Source organism: Semicossyphus pulcher, unplaced genomic scaffold (assembly GCF_022749685.1).
Source record: "Semicossyphus pulcher isolate SPU_LCO1_2020_fin unplaced genomic scaffold, fSemPul1.0.p SCAF_1, whole genome shotgun sequence".
Classification (NCBI taxonomy): domain Eukaryota; kingdom Metazoa; phylum Chordata; class Actinopteri; order Labriformes; family Labridae; genus Semicossyphus; species Semicossyphus pulcher.
The window spans coordinates 24,746,243-24,767,477 of NW_027211603.1; the positions used below are offsets into that span (position 1 = coordinate 24,746,243).

General features: G+C 42.2%; 1 protein-coding gene across 1 annotated transcript in view; it reads left to right on the top strand.

The window, feature by feature from the left end:
• Positions 1–21,235, top strand: part of LOC138592048 (CUB and sushi domain-containing protein 1-like) — a 467,070-nt gene that overhangs the window by 208,458 nt on the left and 237,377 nt on the right. Inside the window, exons 4-5 of the mRNA XM_069662659.1 lie at positions 17,238–17,432; positions 19,242–19,449. Of these exons, the coding sequence (XP_069518760.1) occupies positions 17,238–17,432; positions 19,242–19,449 (403 nt within the window). The remainder of the gene's footprint in view (positions 1–17,237; positions 17,433–19,241; positions 19,450–21,235) is intronic.

The following is a 21,235-nucleotide window of genomic DNA, read 5'->3' on the forward strand; positions in this document are numbered from 1 at the left end:
GCCGCTTTCAACGGAGCAGAACAGAAAACAATGGCGCTCCCGCTGTGACAGTGTTGCTTGAGTGACAGAATGACTGCTGCAAAATAGTGATAAATAAAGCAATATTGTACACGGGGGGGGCTGCAGTGGAGCTGAACATTCAGGGACGGCATGTGAATGAATGCAGCAGAAACACTGGTTGGGTCTTAAACAGGTTGTCTGGTGAGGAGGATCAGATATTCATCCCGAGTGCACAGACGGCGATATCCAAAGACAGCAACATTTCCACAATGTGCGGTGGAGTCAGCAAACCTGTCTGCTCACCTCTGTTGTCGGTTTGATGTCAGACTGGATCACGGGGCGTACCTGTGAGGTTGGAGCTCCTGACATCAGTGATTTATCGAGAGGAAGCGGTGCTATCTCAATTATGTCACACCGTGCTGCTTTTAGTTCTTTGTGTAAGCATATTCACAGCTGACGGACAAAGAAGTCTGCGGCGTGCTTCATTTCCAGTTAGCTTTATTATGAGTGACATCAAGAGATGTTAGTGGAGGTAGCAGTACGACTATATTGGCAGTATTTAAAAACCTAATAGGGAATGTTTTTTCTTCATCTCACGGTATGCTGAGCCAACATTTCAATAACTATTTCCTATGTGGTGAACAGAAGCCTTTGTCGTCAGCGACCGTTTCACACGTTCTATAAGGGTGCTTTCACACCTGACAGCTTCGGTCTGGACTTCACTCTGAAAGTCTGGTTCGTTTGGACAGGTGAGAACATCCATTCAAACTCTGTTGAGCAACAAACCACTTGACCAGGGTCAGCTAGAAAAGACAAGACAGGTCTATTTCAAAACAAACCGGAGGGGGCGTCGGACTGGAGGGAGAGACGGCGCGGGCCAGAGACAGATGATCCAGAGTGTGATCAACAAGCAGTTTAGCGGAATTAATAATAATATGATCCAGCAGTGAGGACACCGCTCTGTGTGTTTCTCATGCTCTGCCCCTGACTTAATAGGGTCACGATCGCTCCTGTATTTCTGTAAACAACCTTTTAGAGAATAAAATATGTCTCCGCCACATGCTGTGAATGAGATGAGCTGGAGGCGATCCATGCGTAGTTATCAGAGTTATCATGAGCGCAGGGAGGAGACAGACGTTAGGAGAGGAGCACATGACACAGATGTGTGTGTGTGTTTTAAAGCTTTGTACCTGTCTCAATAATGACACGATCTGTCCGTATTTCCGCGCACAGTTAAAGTATAAACATATTATATATTACACTGATAACACAGAGCTGTAGAGGAGCATGAGGCTTCATGATCAAACAAAGTTTCATATCACGTCATGGGATGCGAAGCCAGGGTTGCCAGGTCCGCAGTTTTCCAGCTGAATTGGGCTACTATTAAAGTGTTGCTGCAGACGCAAGATCCTGCACACTTTGCAAAGCCCATGCGACGACTCTGACACCTAATGGGGTTCACGGCCCGGTACTAAACGACCCAAGGCCCAGTACCGGTCCGCGGCCTGGCGGTTGAGAACCCCTGTAATACAGGAAGCAAACTGTGCATTGTGGATTGTTAACTGATGTTGACACTTGCAGAGACAGCCGCAGAGACAGCCACGCAGCAAGATGAGTAGAGGACAAACATGGGGCACGATGATTTTTGGCTTTCACAAAAAAACACACCAGAATCTGGAGGTATTTGGAGAATGGAACTGATCTATCTGTGGAACAATGGTGGTTAAAAGTTAAAAAACCTCAGACAACAAACATCAAAGCCTGCAATCATGTTGTTATTGAGGAGTGTGCTCTCTCTCTGTTTACTTCAGGGAGTTTCCTGATGTGGAAATTCTGACCAGTCAGAGGGCAGTTTTCCTCGTGCATCACACTTTTGGTCTGCCGTGTGAACACAAACCAAACTCAAGGCAAAATGTAACATTGTAACAATTTGGTCTTTGATTCTGATCAAACAAAAAGCAACTAAAGGGGCACCCAAAGCTGCTTATTAAACTGTCTGTAATACTAAAGGTCCAAAGCAAACCAGACTATCAGAAAGAGGACGAGCTTTTGTATACATCTTTATTGGTAGAGTTTGACAGTATTTAGTATGTTAGACAGTTAAAAGGAAAGAAACAAGGCTGTGAAATAGTCCCAAAATGAAAGTTCCTCATCTTAAGGAGTGAACAAACAAGGGTTAAATTTAACATGAGGATTGTTACACATCTACAGGTTTGAAATCCAAGTGTAAAAAAGTTTGTCTGTTCTACATATTAGATTCCACATTATAAAAGGACACACGCAGTATAAATGAAGAGAAAAAGGATCCTTAACTTGTGATTGATATCATCATTCCTCATTATTTCATTCAGGCAATTTGTGGAGAATCAACGATGCAGATGTTACATCCTTCCCAGCTCAAATTACCTGAACAAAGTCTGCGCTCTCCCCCAGACGTTTCACAGAGGAAACTCTGCGGTAATAAAGCAGCGAAAGAACAAGGAATAAAGACACAGCATTTCCAACCATTATCCCACTGCATCTGCTGCTCCATTACAACCCACTTCTGTGAATCAGAGGAAAGCTTTAGTGAGTCCCCCAAAAACTGCCTGGCTGATAATGTTCCTCGACGTCATCTGGCACAGAGTATAGCAACAATAAAGGTTTTTTTCCTGTGGTGTTAGATCTCCCAAACAAAGTCCTTCTAATGTGAAATACTGCGAGTAAGCTATCCTGTTTCATAGTACGTCTTTGTTGGATAAAAAGATAAAATATCACATCTGTGTCTTTTATCCGGCACACATTACCTTAAACAGCCATAACTGGAAGATGCAGCAATTTACAGACGCATAACGCCTAATTTATACATTTCTACTGCCTATTGGGTTTCCCCATGAGCTGCCGTGCATCCTCTTACACTTAAAAAACAGCAATCAAGCAATATATTGTGTGTCTGTGTAGGCGTGTGTTGTGTGTGTGTGTGTGTGTGTGTGTCTTTGTGTCAGTCTGATGATATATGGGAATGGTTGTGACATCGAGTTTACCCACGATTCTGTGCTGCCCAGGGGACCATGAACTGTCACCCACCAAGGAAATTGACTGTTTTGCACACATGCACAGGCTCACACACACTCACACAAACAAACACACACACCTTAGCGTACATACACAAAGACTGAGACTATAAGCAAATTACGCATCTGCTCACATGCGCATGTAGAATACATGGAGACGGACATGTCCTTTAAAGGTTTAAGAAGATAAATACACAACTGGTACGCACATAAACACAAAGACAGACACATTGATTCCTACATACAAGCGGCATTAAGGAAAACACACACACGCACGCACGCACACACAAGCCCATCCATCCGTTCTGTATAGCAAGTTGACAGATGTAAATGTGCCCAGAGGACAGGAGGCCTAAATGAAGATGCATTAGACCTTGTGTGTGTGTGTGTGTGTGTGTGTGCGTGTGTGAGAGAGAGAGAGAGAGCGAGAGAGAGATTGGTGCAACAAGCAACAGGGACAGCAATGATTAATGCCCAGTTAAACATTCGAGCAATCAACACTTGTGTTCCAATTGGATTCACTTGTATTAGTTTCTATTCTGTGCATTCATAAATGTAAGATATTTCCTGACACGTCTGATCTGTTGTTAACTTCAATTTAGCTGCTACCTGTCCTGGTGGCTCACCGCATCACACGTGACATCATCACGAAAACACTCACATGCATCCACACACATCCAACCCATATTTACACAAAGTATTAAAGGACGTGAGGAGATTTACATGTCGGTGTGCTAACACAGATCGTGCGTGTGAGTGTTGATGAGCAAAGTGATGTCATTCCCGCTGTGTTTTTGTAACCTCTGACACACCGCCGCCTCGGGGCATGCCACTTTTACTACAGGAAGTCACAGCCAGGTCAGGGTTATCATAGCAATGATGACAGGAAGGAAATAGAATAGGATGTGTTGGCAATGAACTTGAGGAAGGAAGCAGAGCTACAAGCGTTTGGTAGTGATGAGGGAAACTAGGTGAGCAGATTTAGAGATTTTGACGATTTCTGAATTACCGTAAAATACGGAATATAAGACACAGTCTGTTTTTGGGGGTATCTCAGTGGAAAAAAATGTTTTCTATAGCTATTTATTAATAAATAAATGTGTATACAACACTATTTCAATTTATTTTCATTTAAACACATTCTAAACACACACAAATTACAGCCTACCATCTGTTTTTACCATGTAGAGTTTGCAATCCTGCTAGCTACCGGTGCTGTAGCTAGCGGTAGCTGGCAGCCTATGCTAACGTTGATTGTTGTCAGAGTGGCGGCTGCAATGGCGATCATGACGGTGCATGAGACGAAGCGTGAGCACAAAGTTTTCCTGTGGCATATTGTAAATAGGAGACGTTGCAGCAGCTTGGACCCGGAAACAGTTTAATGTGGAGATGTGATGTCACCACTTAACAACCGGATAGCGCCATCGTCTGAGTAAAATACTGTAACACAATAACATACCTCTCTCTGCATTTTATACTGGTATATTGGTCGCACCAGTATATAGGACGCAGCCCACTTTAGATGACATTTTTTTTATAAAAGTGCTTATACTCCATATTTTATGGTAGTTGCTTTATTCTTTTACACATCCCCTTTTCTCTCCATTCTGTCCGTCACAGTGAGGTGGGGCGGGGGGCCTTTCACCTTATTGTGAAGGGTTGATGGAGTCTGAAGAAAAGTTTAATATATAGAAAAATAGTCAAGTGAGCAAAAGGACGGACATTTTCTTTGCTGACTTTGTGTTTCCTTTCTGTCCAAGTCATTTCGTGATGCACTTAATACTCTTTCATTCCAGTAATGCATTTCTCAGAGTGGCACAATTAAACTGCTGCTTCACTGGTTGCTTTCATATTAACTGGATAGATCAAGGCCTCAAGTGCCGTATGAATTAGGCAGGACTTCAAGCATGAAGCTGTTTTTTGGCCGTATAAACTTTAGTTATAATACTGAAAACTTGTTATATATTAAACAGCTTTGTAAGTGCAATGCTACTTTCCCTTTACGTCGGACTTTAAAGAGCATACAGGCCTTTACAAGTCCACAATGAAGCCGCGGGATGTCCCACTATCAGCCAGTTATGAACAGTTTAGTCATTTAACTTGAAAGTGAAATTGTGACTTTAATGTGATACCAAGAAAACAACATCAACAACAGTAAAGCCGTTCGTAAGTATACACAGAGAGTAAAGCCATAAGTCATTAGAGATGCTGAAGTGCTGTAAAAACAGAGTACTATATTGAAATGATGTTTTGGATCTGCAAATTAAAGGCCGTGTCTCTGATGTGTCAGAGATTAAAGTCTTGGGGCCCTACATTATCATACTGGATGATCCATGTATTTATAAATCAGGCTGAACTGTCCCAGATCAAAAGGCGCACATATGCGAATGCTTCTTCAGTGCAGATGTTCTTTCCGACAGCAAATAACTGTGGACGTGTTCAGAGTTGTGTTATTCAGAGTTTGACTGATGTTTCCTCGGTCTGTCCCCCGCAGTACTGTGTAGCCTCTGGCTAGGTCACTGTTTCCATAGCAACCACTGGTCGGGAGCACAGTTCCCAAAAGTGTCATTGTGTTATTATTGTTGCACATGCCATTAAAAGAGCTCTGAGGAAATATACTGTTTCTCAAACCTCTTTTGGAAAGACATCAAGTTGGCCGAGGTGCAGCAGCAGCTCTGAGGGTTCAGTGGGAAACGTGGTGTTGCTGCTGCTTGGTGCTTAGATTTTAGTGCTCACAACTGCTGCAAGTAAAAATGACTAGAAAGATATGTGGAGGCAAAAATTACACTTGAAAATGTTGTTTTATATTGAATTTGTTGATAGCGTTATCGGTGTTGTGTCCATAATCAAACAGTAATCTGCATTGATTGAACCTCCTTAAATAGTAACGTACTGTTAGCTAATACCAAGTTGAAAAGCAGTATTTCACTGCCCTCTCTGGTTTACAGTCTCTTCCATCTCTGACCACAGTCAGCATCTCTGATGGCTGTGGATGGTGCGCTCGGAAGTGTGCTCTATTGTAACTATAACAACACTCAGTAGTGATGTCATGATGTACTGACACACCCCAGAGTGCATCAATCAATCCTGAAAGGTGAGAAGTTAAACTGTGAAAACCTTGCTGTGTGCTTGCACTTAGAGTGATTTATACTTTTGTCATTGTTGCTTTAGCATAAAAATAATATCACTCTGGAATTTATATATTTAAATTCTTTTAATCCCAGATTTTTGGGGGTGTAGGTTAAATCAATTATATGACGTTTTGATCCATAAAAACAGGCCTCTGTTCTATTTTAAGTCTCTTCCAAAAGTTAATTCAGATTTCCATTCCAGGGATTCCCCAGTGTTCCCAGTCAAGCTGGGAAAAAGTAATCTCTCCAGCACGAACTGGAAAGACCCCGAGGTCTCCCCCGTGCCAATCTGGCTGGAACACACAGTGTCCTCACTTAGTTTCAGCCACCAGCCTCCCACATCTGATGTCTCTGGAGCATTTTAGACTCATTCATCATTTGTGCATGATTTTATATTTGACTAAATCAAATGCTGCATATTTTCATCATCATGTGATTTCCCTCCTGCAGATCAGACACAAGTCCAGACATATTAGTGTAAAGAGAAATGAAAGTCAGACTTTGCTCAGCATAAGTTTAATCGGGGTTGATAACTAAGCTTAGCTAAGACGTTCTGTCGGCACCATTGTAAAGCAGCAGCTGGATGTCAGTTACTTTTTACAGCCTAATTGCAACAACACTAAAGTGGTAATGATAGGCCCTGAATGTGCTTATGGCCCACTCCTGGCAGCCCTTGGCACCCTACTGCTACCTACTGCTGAGAACCTTGAGCTATTATTGATCTAAATCTTTACCCTGAGCCCATTATTAAAAGGCTTGTTCACCTTCCATACATTAAGTGCCACCTACTCCCATCTCGTTTTCTGAGCTGAGAAAACGCCTGACACAGCATAGCTTTCATGCCTCCCAAATATAACTTCTAGACTGAATTAAACAACAACAGAGACATGATAACATTTGCACTAATTTTAGTTCACATCTCTTGTGCTTTTTTTCCCCCACGCAGAGCAGAATTTAAATCCAGGCTTCCCAAAGTCAACGTATTTTTAAGAGTGCAGCAAGAGTTTGATGCTAACCTCATCTGAGCCTGGGAATTGTGGTCTAACAACATCACTAATCTTCGCCTATCATTAATTTACAGTATAAAAATGCTCTGCAAAGACTTTTTCCTTCTCGAAAGGAAAAGATGACACATTAACTAATGCGAGGTGTTTAGCAATTCATGTAAAGTACAAGAAATAGTGGCAGTTATTGGACAGCATCTCCACAGGCGACGAGATCTCCACCATGCCAGATTTTAGTCTGCACTTCTTTGACCAACTCCAAAACTCACCTGAGACAGGTATTAATCAGGGGCCAGAATAATCAAAGCACTGAAAACTGTCAGTCCTGAAAGTGAATAGTAAGAGGCCCCCCACTGTGACTGAATAGGCAGATCTCACCTCGCCTCGTAACTTGAGATAAAGCAAGGATCAACAGAGAACAGGATGGAGGTGGCAGCGCTCCTCTTGAGATAGGAGAGAAGGATTGAAGTGCTAGAGCAAGTTTTAAAAGCCTCAAGCTCCAATTTAACAGGTTCTGTCCTGAAGTAATGATTTCTTTGCCACTTTATTGTTATTGCCGCCAGATAAACCTCCATCGGGTCTGAAAAGGATGAGAATCATTATTTGGTAACTTACTGGTCTCAGTATCCCAGAAGAATGGCACACAGACAATCGAGCTCTGGGGTTGACTATTCTGCAGCCTAGCACAATAATAAAACACAGTAATATCATGCTCTGACATGGACAACTCTAGTTAGAGTACAGTTTAGGTATTTAATAACATCGACAGTAGGCCTACGTTAATCATGCCATTTCACTGCTAAAGACTTAGGAGTTAGCAGAGATAGAAAAAAACAGGGCTAAAAGAAGAGTGAATAAATGTGTTGCCTCACAGCTAGAAGCCCGTAGGTGTGAATGTGAAAGGTTGTCCGTCTCTGTGTGTCAGCCTGTGGCCTGTGATTGACTGGCGACCAGTCCAGGGTGTACCCCGCATCTCGCACAATGACAGCGACCCTGGGATAAGCGGTATAGCTAATGGATGGATGGATAAGCAAGTGATCGTGAGTCTGTTATTAAACGAATATGAAATGTCAGGTGTGTACAGATTGTTCTGCAAAAGCTTTGCTGCTTTACGGTATTCAACTCAAACCCATAGCTGCAGTAGTTTTTGTTACAGCTGAAGCATACTTTTTGTGTGCATTGGATTTGTTCGTTCTGAATATACAGAGTAAAATAGTGCTTGTGTTGTGCGTTAAGTTACATAATTTCAGCCCCATACACAGGATAATAGAATCGTGTTTTTCTGAGGAAATATTTCCTATTGTTAGCTGCGTCATAAATCATCAGCACCTGCTGTAAACATCAGCCCCCCCATAGCTCCCCCAATCACTGCTTCCTGGCACAAGAGATCAAAATATCCATGAATGTTGCCCAGTGCGACTGATTGAACATGAATCACTAATCAAAATATGCATCTATTTTCAGAAAATAACAGATGTTTTATTTAATTATCTGCTTGCAAAACATAAAAGAGAGCGTAAAAACAGAACAATACATTTCAATGTCACTCTTTTTCTTCGAGTGAGGCTTCTGTGTCTACTCCAGGTCTGTTGGTAAATACCTGGTGACTCGCTGGCTGCTGGCTCTTTATAGTGTTCAGCGAATGAGGATGTTTTATATTAGCAGCATATATTTTTTGCTTCCATAGTCCTGCTGAAAGGCCGAGGAGAGCTGGTGTTTAACAGAGTGTGGCTGCTACAGTGATTACTCTGTTTTGCAGGTGATTGATTAGAAGCACCGCTGGAAATGTCACTTGCCCTGCTAATATATTTTCACCAAGGGAACATAGGGAAGGCGGTGTTAATACATTTTAATATGTATACTCAGAGGGAGCACGGTGAAAATGTAACTAGCTTTTTTTCCAGTGAAATGTAGTTTGAGTGTCAGACTGCAGGGCTGTATGAAGATAGAACATGTTTTGCTGTAGCAGTGTTTGGTATAATCTGTACACACCCGGGTTTAATCCATCTGTGTTGTTTACCACATAACTCCTGATTCTACAACCCCTGGTTCATTAGGCTGTGGTTTATTCCATGGTACTCACTGCGTTGTAGAACAAAGTGAAGTCTGTACTCTGATTGCCCTCCTTCACTAGTGATCGCTGGGAATTAATGCTGGAAACATCACTAGCTGGCACACTTAAAAGGAAAATCCAACATCCAGAATTGTCAGGCAGAATTTAGATATGTTGTTCTCATTATCTTGGACAGCGCAGTCGCTATTGGAGATAATAAACAGCTCTCTGTCCCAAAGCAATAATGAAAGCTCTGATCTGTGATACAGTATCATCGGGGCATACAGTGCAGCGTGCTGCTTTGGATATGAACCGGATGAACCATTACTACACCATCTCTGTGTGTGACTCATCATGGCTTCTAACGTTCATTATACCGTGATCTGGGTGAATACTTGAGTCCGAGTGACTGAAGGGACCCCTTCTAGCTAGTACTGATGAAACTGTTAAGTGTTTTTGTGCTGGCGATCAGTTTACAAGCCGTGGAACTTGTTATCAAGCCAAGCCAAACAAGCTAATTACAGAAATATGGAGCTTCAAGGGAGAACACAGTAGTCTTAGACACCACAGGATGGTGACTGCGACAAACCACTTCAGAAAAGTACACCGCCCCTCTGAACCTACTGATACTATCGATCACATCAGTGCTCATCTCGCTACCTCAGGCTGCAGCTGACAGTAAACACAGCTTAGTGAAAATCTTGATGTTGTTTTGGAGACAATGACGTAGCTAGTTAGCTTAGTGGTGTTGTTAAACATACTGTCAAATTAAATTTACTGTATACACAATTTATTTGACTTGCTACTTGCTTGCATACATATTATATAGCCAAGCCTTCTATTTGCTGGAGCATTGAACAATGTTTTCATTGCATTAGAACCTTAAGTTATGGTAATGATGTTTAAGGTCAGACCTTCAGGGGATGCCAGGAGAACAGATTTAGGGCTTGTTCACGACGTTATATATTGTTACCAAAACATAAATAATGGTCTTATTTCCTTTTCCCTAGAGAGTGACCAAAATACAAGTGGCTTAATGCTCGAATTTATGGACATTGTTAATGTTGTTAAGGATATTTATGAACACCCTTTAATGGACACGCTCCTTGTCATGTTGCTAAAATAAATCCTACTGTTGTTTTCAAGGTACAGTTTGCAGTCAAATACCACGGTACATATTCATAGCATATTTAACCTGAATGGTGTTCTTTAAAAAACACATTAAATACAGGGATAATTGTTGCTGGCAGCCATGTCATCTCCATATCCCCAGTGAAAAGCTCTTCTCCAGTCATTTGTCTCCATGATAAAGCTAACTGCTTCAGCTGGCAGCCGACCTTTTTGGTACCCCACTGTAAAGGGTCATTATGCTGAAAATCAATCGTCCTCTTACGCATCTCCCCAAACAAAATAGTGCAAATCAGTTTGGAGGGCTCAATTGGTTAAGCCAAAGGTGTGCTCAGAAGGTGTTATACCACTTTAATGTCTATGATTAATGAGTCAGTGCTTGTGGAAATGCCGCGTTGGCTGTTGACACATTAAAACAAGGGGAGCACAGCAGGTGGTGAGGGGCCCACGTTCAAATCTGGCCTTGGGCCACAGTTGGCCAGGAGCCCCATCAGTGTTGGTTGGTTAGAGTTATTATGTACTACGTGTCAGTGAAGCTGTTAATACATTTACACCGTGGGAGCAGTAGCGGTGCTGGGGAGTCCATTTAGCTCAGGGGCTTTGGCATTTTTCCAACAGCAACATCTCTACATCAAGAATCACAGATTAAAAGAGTATGGTGATTGTTATTTGTTAATACATGCACACCACGGGACATGAGTAGAGGTGATAATGGATTATCGACTGCTCCCATTGAGAGATGCTTTCAGTGTGAACCCAGGGTCCCAGCAGAGATGTGGATGGGAGGAGGGATTTGTTCTAACTCTAAATGCTGGATGGCGGGCAGGCAAAATGTTTTTTTCATTCACCTTCCCCAACGATTGTACCAAGTATGGTGGTGTTCTGCAATAGTTGCTATAATGGGGCTAATATGCAGCTGCAGTATGGAACCCCATTGTTAAAGTGTGCCTATGCAGAAATTGCCATTTAAAGATCTTTTTTTCATATGCTCTCAAGTTTACTGACCGAGGCTCCTCTCGCAAGAACGAGTCACTCAGGAGTTGTGATCCAGAAGATGCAGAACATAACTTTGTAATTCTTCAGCCTGTATTTTCCGTTTAGCTGAAACTAATTTAAAAATCCTTTGCATTAAAAAAGTTAACTCGTCAGCCAAAGTTTTAATCACTCTGAAAGATGAATTTTCCCAAACGAATCTCAAATGCTAACATCTGTCCAAATCCCTGTTTGGCAAAATGTGCACACGGGCTGACATTTGTTCTGGTTCCGCTTGGTTTTAACTTTACAGCCCCCTGGAAACCAAACAAGAAATTAGTGATTTTTGCCAGGTACGAGGAGCGAGATTCGACAAAACATCTGCTCCAACTTTGGCTCGTGGCAAGTTACATGCTGTGGATACAGATATAGTTCACTGCAGTTGTTTTGTTACAGTCGTGTAACTAGGGGTCATTTTCTAATCTCATTTCTCGTGCTTCCTGAGTGACAGCTCACAAACAGCAACACCCACATTCAAATCTGAACTCGTGCTTCATTTTCATAATTAACATTTTTTTCATATACTAAAACTTTGCTTTAACAGTGAAATTGTTGTGCAGAAGTTGTTGCAGTCTTGAAGGTTGGTGGACATTAGCGTTGGAATCCAGAAAGTTTTCAGGTCTGAAATCTTAAAAAATCCTTTTCCATTATAGTTAGTATGAGTCTTGTAATTATAAAGACTTCTAATGAAGTGTTTCTATGTCTCACTGAAGTGTATTGTGTCTGTACCTACTGCACTGCATTTGCACCGCAGGGAGAAAGAGAGAGGTTATGGCAGTTGGCTTTCATCCAGCAGCAGCTGCTTTACTGCATCCATAACAACAGATTCAAGGAGCTGTTTGCTTTGCTATTTTTAGCGGATGGTTAGCTAATATGCGTCACTATATTTATACTGTGGGTGAGAGCTCTGCCGAGGTAGTGTGGAGGACCTTGCTTAGAATATTTAACTTCTTTTCAGCAGGAGCTGTTTTAAGCCTGACCTGATATCACACTGACAGATGGAGACATGAAGTTTTCCGTGTTGCCACAGATCTAACTGAAAAACAAGTCGGAAACACGGACCATGTCTGGAGTTAGTCGGTGGAAAGAATTAGCATTGTAAGAAACAAGGAAGTGCTTATGTATGATCTGTGTTTACACTTCTGCTTGGGTAAAGTCTGGCATTGTTATAGGTCGAGTGTCGAGCTGTTATTGAAGTAGGAGCCTGCTTTAGAATGATCGTGTGGTTTCATGATAATAATAGAGAAAGTAATGAACATGTATGCACTTAGAGGGAGGGAAGAAGAGATTAGAGGAGATCAAACAGAAAACAGGATACAGTTGTGTATGTACAACACACTGATAATTATTTATTAATAATTCAACAAAAGCCTTTAATGAAACTTCTCCCATGCACCGCTTCCTGTCGCCCTCACTTCCTCATCCCTTCTGGCTGTCATCTCTTACCTCCTCCTTTCTTCCAACTCTCATTCTTCCCTCCTCATATCCCATTCTGCACGTCCCTGTCAGCTCTTAGCCTCGCTCCCATCACCTTTCTGCTTTAACTCACTTCTGTATCACTATCAAAATGTTGCCCGGGCCTAGAGTTGCTATAGCAACACTGACCTGCCCCGAGGCTGTAAAAGGCCGGAGGGGATAAAACACAGGAGGGGTATCATCAGTCACTCGCGGTGGACGCACACACATACAAACACACAGAAGTTTCTTCAATGCTGACGACTGGTGCGAGTAGAAAAAGCATTTACCACACCGACGTGAAGATACTGTGACAGGGGCAGAGTGCAGGGACGATAAACCACTAAAAGTGTGTAAAAGAGGAAAACATCAGTATATTTTACTAACTTAGACACATAATTATAAGTTAACTTTCAGAACATGCTGCGCCCTCACAGGATACCAACCCAGCAACGAGCTTTGGGTTCAATTCAAAGTTACTATTTAGTATTTTAAGAACGTGGCCCTTGTTAGAGATATGAGAGTTTCGTGTGTCGTCCTTCTGTGTTGAGAACATTTTATTCCCACAAAATCAGTTTTAATGAGATAATGAGAAGCCTCCATTGTCCTCAGGCTGTGTGCTCATGAAGAGCACTAACTGCGCGCAACACACATCTGACCATGTTTTGTACTCCGATAGCTGCAGAATTATAATGCACATCTTTTATGAAATAACCCGGAATGACCTCGACATGCAAATGGTTAGAATGAATGAAATTAAAAACAATGGGGTCAGTCAGTATTGAGCAATCAGAATCATTACGCTGCCGAATTGCAAGCAGCTAATTTGAACTTTCCTCAGCATGGGTTTAAGCAAAGGTTTTTTAGCGCTGATTAAAAACAAGGCAAACAAATATATGCATTGTGAACACAGCCGTAATTATTCTGAGCTGACATTGTTTATGTGATGCGGTTAAACTGAATTTGATGACAATTTAAAACAAGCTATTTGACATTTGTAATCTGAATATGTGTCCAATAATAATTGATTTTATTCATACTAACAAGGGGTCATCAATTCAGGTCAGCTAGGAGACAGAATGTTATTTTTAAAATGTGAATACATTCAGAAAACTGATTTATAAAGGTTGATGTTTAAAAGGTTCTTGTCATAGCATAAGTGCAAGTCCTGCCCTTTACATTAACCCCTGCTGAGACCTTTCGCCTTGTACTTTACCCAGAAATAATCTAACATTATCTGTTCTACTAAGCTCATCAGGTCTGCCACTGCACAGAGCTACAGAATGGACATGAAGCTTTATTTTATCTTTATCTTCTCTTTGCATGAAAACTGTCTATCATCATCATCTGCTTTGCTAAGAAACATGTCTACCTGAAAATGGGGATTAAAGTTGTGTAAATTAAAATGAAACCTTTGTTTGGTTAAATAGCCACTTTTTTGTTTTTAATTTGAATAGTCATCATTTCAGCACCAGGAGCTGTCCACATTTTGACCTGCTGAACATAACAGACTCATGCAGGGTACAGAACAGGGCCCTGTATCTGCCTTCCACATACAATATTGATTTTTAGAGGCTTCATTTTGTCATTTTCAGTGGCTAAAGTAAAGTTACATTTCTGAAACATGCCTAAAGGTCAAAGTGCATCAAAACGGAACATTTGGGGACCTTTGGTGACCCTACTGTTGGTGGACTGTGCTTATTGAAAAGATAGTTTGGGAAATATACTTTTTTTTTTCCAAGTTAAACTAGCACATCTATAGCAGTCCCATTTATGTACAGTAAAAATAATGCTACATGCCAGCATCATTTCCCAGAATGTCAAAGTATTCCTTTAATACCACAGTGCTATATCTTGCATGCTTAAAATAACCATTAGGATGATTGGAATAGTAATGTTAGTATTACTAATGACATAATAGAAAAAGCATCTCAAAAGCCATCACTGTACATATCTATATATATCCTCCATAAGCTGTAGATGTCAGTTGTCAGATATTAAAGCTATTGTGGCCACAACTTCTTCATACACACTCTATCTCACATCTATCCTAGATTAGCACAGCAGGGTAGTACCAAAAGATTGAACCAAAAGAGTCTGCTTTTATTTCAAACTCTAATATAGGCACTGTTCAGATGATTATGGAGGGAACAAAAGTTAGACACCAAAAGTTTAAGGGTTTCTCAAATGTGCAGCTGTTGTTAAGTATGACATTTGCAGGATGCTCATCCTTCCACAACATCCTCTGATTCCCTCCGACTCCAGTCTAAATGAGGGGAAATGTTTGTGCACAGCGCTGACTTTGTTCAAACGTGCCAGCCAGGCAGACGCAGGACTGCACGGCCTCATGAGTATCACTAAACGCACATGACTCCTTTCATTCTTTCCGTCCTTCACTCCGAGCTTTAGTTTTGGGGTTTTGAACTTGGTTGTGTGTGTCACCTTGTTAAAAGACAGCAGGCAGCATGTTCGCACAGCCATGTGGACGGCATGGTCAGCTGAGTGTGAGTAACTCGCCTCTGATGCATGACTTCATACAAACCAAATAATGAGTCAATTAGAGTAAATTATACATGTTTAAGGCTCACTGTAATTAGTTCACCTCTCTCTTCTCCTGTCTGACTGGAGTTTTCCTCTCTTCCTTTCCTGTCTCTTCCTCCCCTCCCTTCTTCTATTATTCTGTCTAGTATTTCTTCTTCTCTCTCTTCATCTTCCTTCCCTCTTCTCCTCTTCCTCTCCCTCTTTGTCTCCCCCCCCATCTCTGTCCTAGTTCTCAGGGTCTCTTGGTGAAGCTTTGTCTAATTACCATGCTAGCGTTTAATTGGAACAGCGTACACAAACACACGGATTGACTGACTGAATACCCTCTTACGTGTACACGCACTGCACTGTGCACACTCGCACACACACACACACAACCTAGCCATTTGGATACGCATTTCACGGCCACATTACACACCCAGCAAGTTAACATGCTCCAGTTATACAAATACACAGCGTCCACCAGGGTTAGATACTGTGGACTTCTTCCAGGTTGTACTACAGCCACAGCGCTCATGCCCCTTCTGAAGAGCTAAGGCGTGTTGGCCACAGTCACACACTGATTTTGGCCTAGTTATACCATGAGCTGCATGAGGCCACTCTCACTGCAGAGCTGTGTCATCTAAGAACCCACAACAACAGATGCACGTTGGAGGAAAAACTGCTAGCCAAAAATGTCAATAGCACACACGGTCACTTTTACATATTTTAAGGGTTTCTAGAAAACCAAACATACACATCTTTGTGATTTAATCCGGTTGACACTGATGTTTTGTATGTGTCCAGATTCGAATCTCGAGGAAGATTGCAAGAGCTCGTACTTCCAGCGGCGGTTGAAATGTGTTAAGTTATGCTTGGGACAGAGTAAAAATGTACAATACACATAGTTCCAATGGCATCTAAGAGTGTAAATGGTAGCAAGCATATGCGCGAGTGTTTCGATTATGAGGGGAAAAATGTTTTTCCCGGAAAGGGGTCCCTGGCCCCAAAAAAGTTTGAGAACCCTTCCTATAAGGGAACTTAAATATATAGAATATATTTATACAGCATATATGTATGGAAAATATAGAATAAGATAATAAAATAGAAAAATAGAATAAGATGAAAATAGGCAAAAAGTAACACACAAAATATGTACACCAGGTGTAATTAAAGAGCTGTACAGTTGTGCAGGTATGTGCAAGATGATAAGTCCAGTGAGCATAATGTAACGCATAAAGACTAAACATTCCTCTAATGTTAAGAGACCGTGGGGCTGGATGAGAGTCTGTGTCATGTAGGGGAGGAGGGTGGGGCCGGGGCATTATTGATGAGGCTGGCAGCAGAGGGGAAGCAACTGTTTTTGTGGCGGGAGGTTTTGATCCTGATGGACCGGCAGCCTCATGCTGGAGGGGAGGGTCTCAAAGAGACTGTGTCCAGGGTGGGACGTTCCTGGGTGACGATGGTCCCGAGGAAGTGGAAAGACTCCACAGTGGAATATACTGGATAGTTTTACCTCTTCAAGGAAGTAATAGTCCCTCACATGAAACATTAGCAACAGCTAACATTGCTCTTTGATTAACATGCGTTTAGCGCATAAACAGATGCGAGCAGTGATGTCGAGTCACAGAGTGACATTGGTTCAGTTTAAGACGTCATCACAAGCCAGAAAGCTTTGCACGAATACGGCCATGAGGATGAATGCAGCGAGTGTTCTGTTCCTGAGCTGATGATATGTGCTTGATTGATTGATTGTGTTGTTTTTGTTTTTTTATTTATGCTGGTCAAATCGTACATTTACTTATTGTCAACATGTTGTAATAACAAAACTATGTCCTCTGTTTTCTTCTCTGTGTTTCAGTCCTTCCCAGCCACACGTGTGGCACCCCCGGGCTCATTCCAAACGGAGTCATCCACGGCTCGCGGTACAACATGGGGGACAAGATCCGATACAGCTGTGAGTCAGGGTTTGTGTTGGAAGGACACAGTATCCTCACGTGTATTGTATCACCTGGCAGTGGAGCGCAGTGGGACTTCCCATCACCGTTTTGTAGAGGTAAGATGTTCCTTCTCTCTGTAGCTCTTTTTGTCTCTCTTGGTTTTAATATTTCTGTAACATTTGTAATATAATAACTGACAGTAAATAGGTTTAAAGTCACTTCTGCAGACTCATGTCTCAACACAGTCAGTCACCACTGCTAGCTCATAATAAAAATGTATTTCTAGAAATGCCTGGAGCCAGCTCCAGCAGTAAAAGTGAAATCAAACATGAGAAAAAATAAAAAGTAATTGCAGAGGTCCTGAGAATTGAAGGACCTCAGCGTGAGGTCACAGGCCGGAGGAAGATGAGAAGCCCTGCTGCATTGATTACTGAAGCCGATGGAGCCCAAAATCCTCAAGCAAAGCCCATCTAATGGATCATTAGTCTACAAACAAGAACAGATCTGTCCGGGTTTCCAGCATCAGAGCCGGGAGACGCTGCAGCAGCTGAGCTCAGGGACTCACAATCGTGTGACGAATCTTAAAAAAAAATCTGTTTACCATTTTAGGGTTCGTCATGTGCATCAATTCAGTGACTTCACCTGCTTTCTCGTGTCGAGTTGAGTTTCTCATTTTTGTTTAAAACTAAACATGTACGGTAACTGAAAATTAAATGATCACAGTATCATAATTTAGCTTTGTCTAACTTGAATTGTATGAATGTATTTAATAATAACTTAATCTAAGAGTTATGTGCTTATTCATGAATAGAAATGAGAAGCTATTAATGGGAAAACAAAAGTGTTTTTATCAGTCAGTCAAGCAAGACTTCATTTGAAAAGCTCTTTTCGCAAACAGTGAAAACTAGAATGGAGACCAAGTTTCAGACAAACAGGTGAGAGTTTATATACTGGATCAGTATGGAAAAAAGGCATACCTGTCCATAGTGGATCACCTCAAGATCAAATGTCAAAACATGAATAGAATATCCCCTTAATGGTGAAATCTCACGATATATATGGATAGTTTGTGAGGGTTTAGCACTATACAATGCATTCATTCAACTCAGTCTGACCACAAGCGGTGATGAAACAATAGTCATCTTATTGTAAGAGTTAGGTGATTCATAATTCCTTCCTTCAGGATACCACAGGAGGCAGGGAGAGTTCAGCTCAAGTGTTTGTAAAGCAGTCAGCAGGAGTCTCTCTCTCTCTCTCTCTCTCTCTCACACACACACACATTAGATTTTTCATGGGAATGGATTAAATCCTGTTAGCATGTGAGCTTTGTGCAGGAGGTACCAGTCATTAATTCTTTGTCATCCTTTGCATACATAAAAGCCACCTGTATGCAGATAATAGTGTTTAACTCTCACCTCCTTATGGGACCACCCTCAGCACCCCCAATATTTGTCCATCCATCCTTTATCCACTTCTCCTGTTTAGGGTCTTGGTTAGGCTGGAGCCTATCGCAGTTGTTGTTGGGCCTGGACAGGTCGCCAGTCAATCACAGGGCTGACACATACAGATAGACAACCACTCATACTCACACCTACGGGAAATTTAGAGTCACCAATGAACCTAGTGAGGATGTGTGGACTGTGGGAGGAAGCCGGAGTACCCGGAGGGAACCAGTGCATGCACGGGGAGAACATGCAAGCAGAAAGGCCCACTATGTCTGAACCGGGATGCAGCGTGCAGCCCCCCAAACCTGCACCTTTCGTTCAAGCAGTCTATCTGAGACTAATAAAAAAATATTTCAATAATTAAACTACTAAACAACAAAACACCATCAAATAAATACATATTTATGGATGGGATGAAACAACGCGGATGTTGGATAGTAACTATGTCTGCTCTGTCCTTCTCTATCTGTCTCTCTGCAGCGGAGGGAGCGTGTGGCGGTACGTTAAGAGGCACCGCAGGTTCAATAACCAGCCCAGGATACCCTGCCGAGTATGACAACAACCTGGACTGTACGTGGTCGATCCTCTCTGAACCCGGCGACACCATCGCTCTCGTCTTCAACGACTTCTTATTAGAGGACAAATACGACTTTCTGGAAATCAGCGGGACGGAAGCACCGAGCATATGGTGAGATACATTTCATGCACAGAGCACAGTGTGTTTGTAGATATGTTAGAGGGCACGCAGGTCTTTGTGAACACCAGCAGGGGCGACACACCACAGGCTAAGTGGGACGATGATGAAAGCATACACACGCACAATAACCGCTGACATTTGATGGGAGAGTGCCTCAAACATACACACAAAGTGGACCATAGCTTTGTGCTGTAAATCAGGCAGGCTCGCACTTTACTCTAAGAATTAGTGGCCCGGAGGCTTTATTGTTGTGTTAGCAGACGTGTTCTTATTAAAGAGAACAGTTGTTGTTTTCTCTAACTTGTATACTTTGAAGGGGGTCATTTAATATTAAAGAAGGACTAATGATGTTGTCAGTGAGGACAGATACAACTGATTGATTAGCCACACAGGAGTCCTGTTGATTCTCCTGATTTATTCAGATCCCACAGGGAAGGTGATAAATTGTTGTTTTCACTCCCATTTACCGTGGTCTTGTTTGAAAATTGCCACTGTGTAGCACCAGAACACACTCTGGTTTTAAATGCAGGCCGCTGTTGGAATTCATGCCGGTTTGTTCAGAATAGCAAACGTCTCCACTGAAGGCCTGGATGTGTTTTTGCAGCTGGGGCAGCCTAATGGTTAAGCACGCAGGTTTGTCGCTGATTCGAGTTCCAATAACTGCTGGGGAAAATGGAGAGCGGAGAGTCAAGACGTAGTTCTGCCTCCTTCGGTAATAACAGCACAGACGCCTGCGAGCCAGGTCTGCTCAGAAATCGACTGTGAGTTTTTGAACGGCTCCTGGGGTTCAGTGTGCGCTTGTGAAGCAGCGTATGGCTGAGAGAGAACTAATTATAGTAGCCTTTGTCAAGCTGTGTTTTCAGTGTGCTTCTTTCACAAATACACCAATCCAATCAATTTCTTAAATCTGTGTTTGGTTGCCACATGAAGGAAGAATCATTTTCAGCATGTCTCTGTAATCCTTTGTTTGAAAAATAAGATCCAGTCAGTGTTTCTCTGCCTGATTCATCACTGTTGAAGCAACCAAAAGGATCCGCAGCATTCTGCAAGGTGACATGGCATTAACAATTCATTAAATATGGTTTGTTTGTATCCGGGGAGATAATGTGATAAGGTAATGTTGTGTAACAGCAGAAATATGATTTTTCAATCTTAATCTTCCTCAATCTTTTTCAAATGGGAATTATGATTCCTAAAAAACACGTTTATAGATCAGCACGTCATGCAGAAACGGCCCGTCTCGCATTTTCACATTCTCCTTACGACAACTGATAGATGACATTGTCGCCCATGTGTAGAAAACGGTTCGTGACTGTGGTGCAACCTGCAGAAGAAAACAATGGAATGGTTAAGTCGACAGATGAATAAGCGGAGTGACGGCGGCAGAGAGGATGGCACCAGATGGAAACACAAAGAATTGAGAATAATTGCACGTTTAGTCCTGTCACCAGCAGAGCCGTACGCATCAACCATGCCGCTCTCATGATGCCGCCTGAGCACATGTGTGTGTGTGTGTGTGTGTGTGTGTGTGTGTGTCACGTCTTAAGTGGCCCTCTGACTCTGCGAGCTGTTGATCGTTTCTCCAGGCTTTGACAGGTTACACACACTCAAGAGTGCACACACACACACACACATCTGCACATATAGATTGTCTCTGACAGTGTAACATTCAAGGGCCAGTGTCAGCCCGCCCTCTGCAATGCAGGGGGGAGACGGGGAGTGTACGGGAGATTACACCCAGCATGGTGTCTCATGGAAAACGGTGTTTCTATCAGCT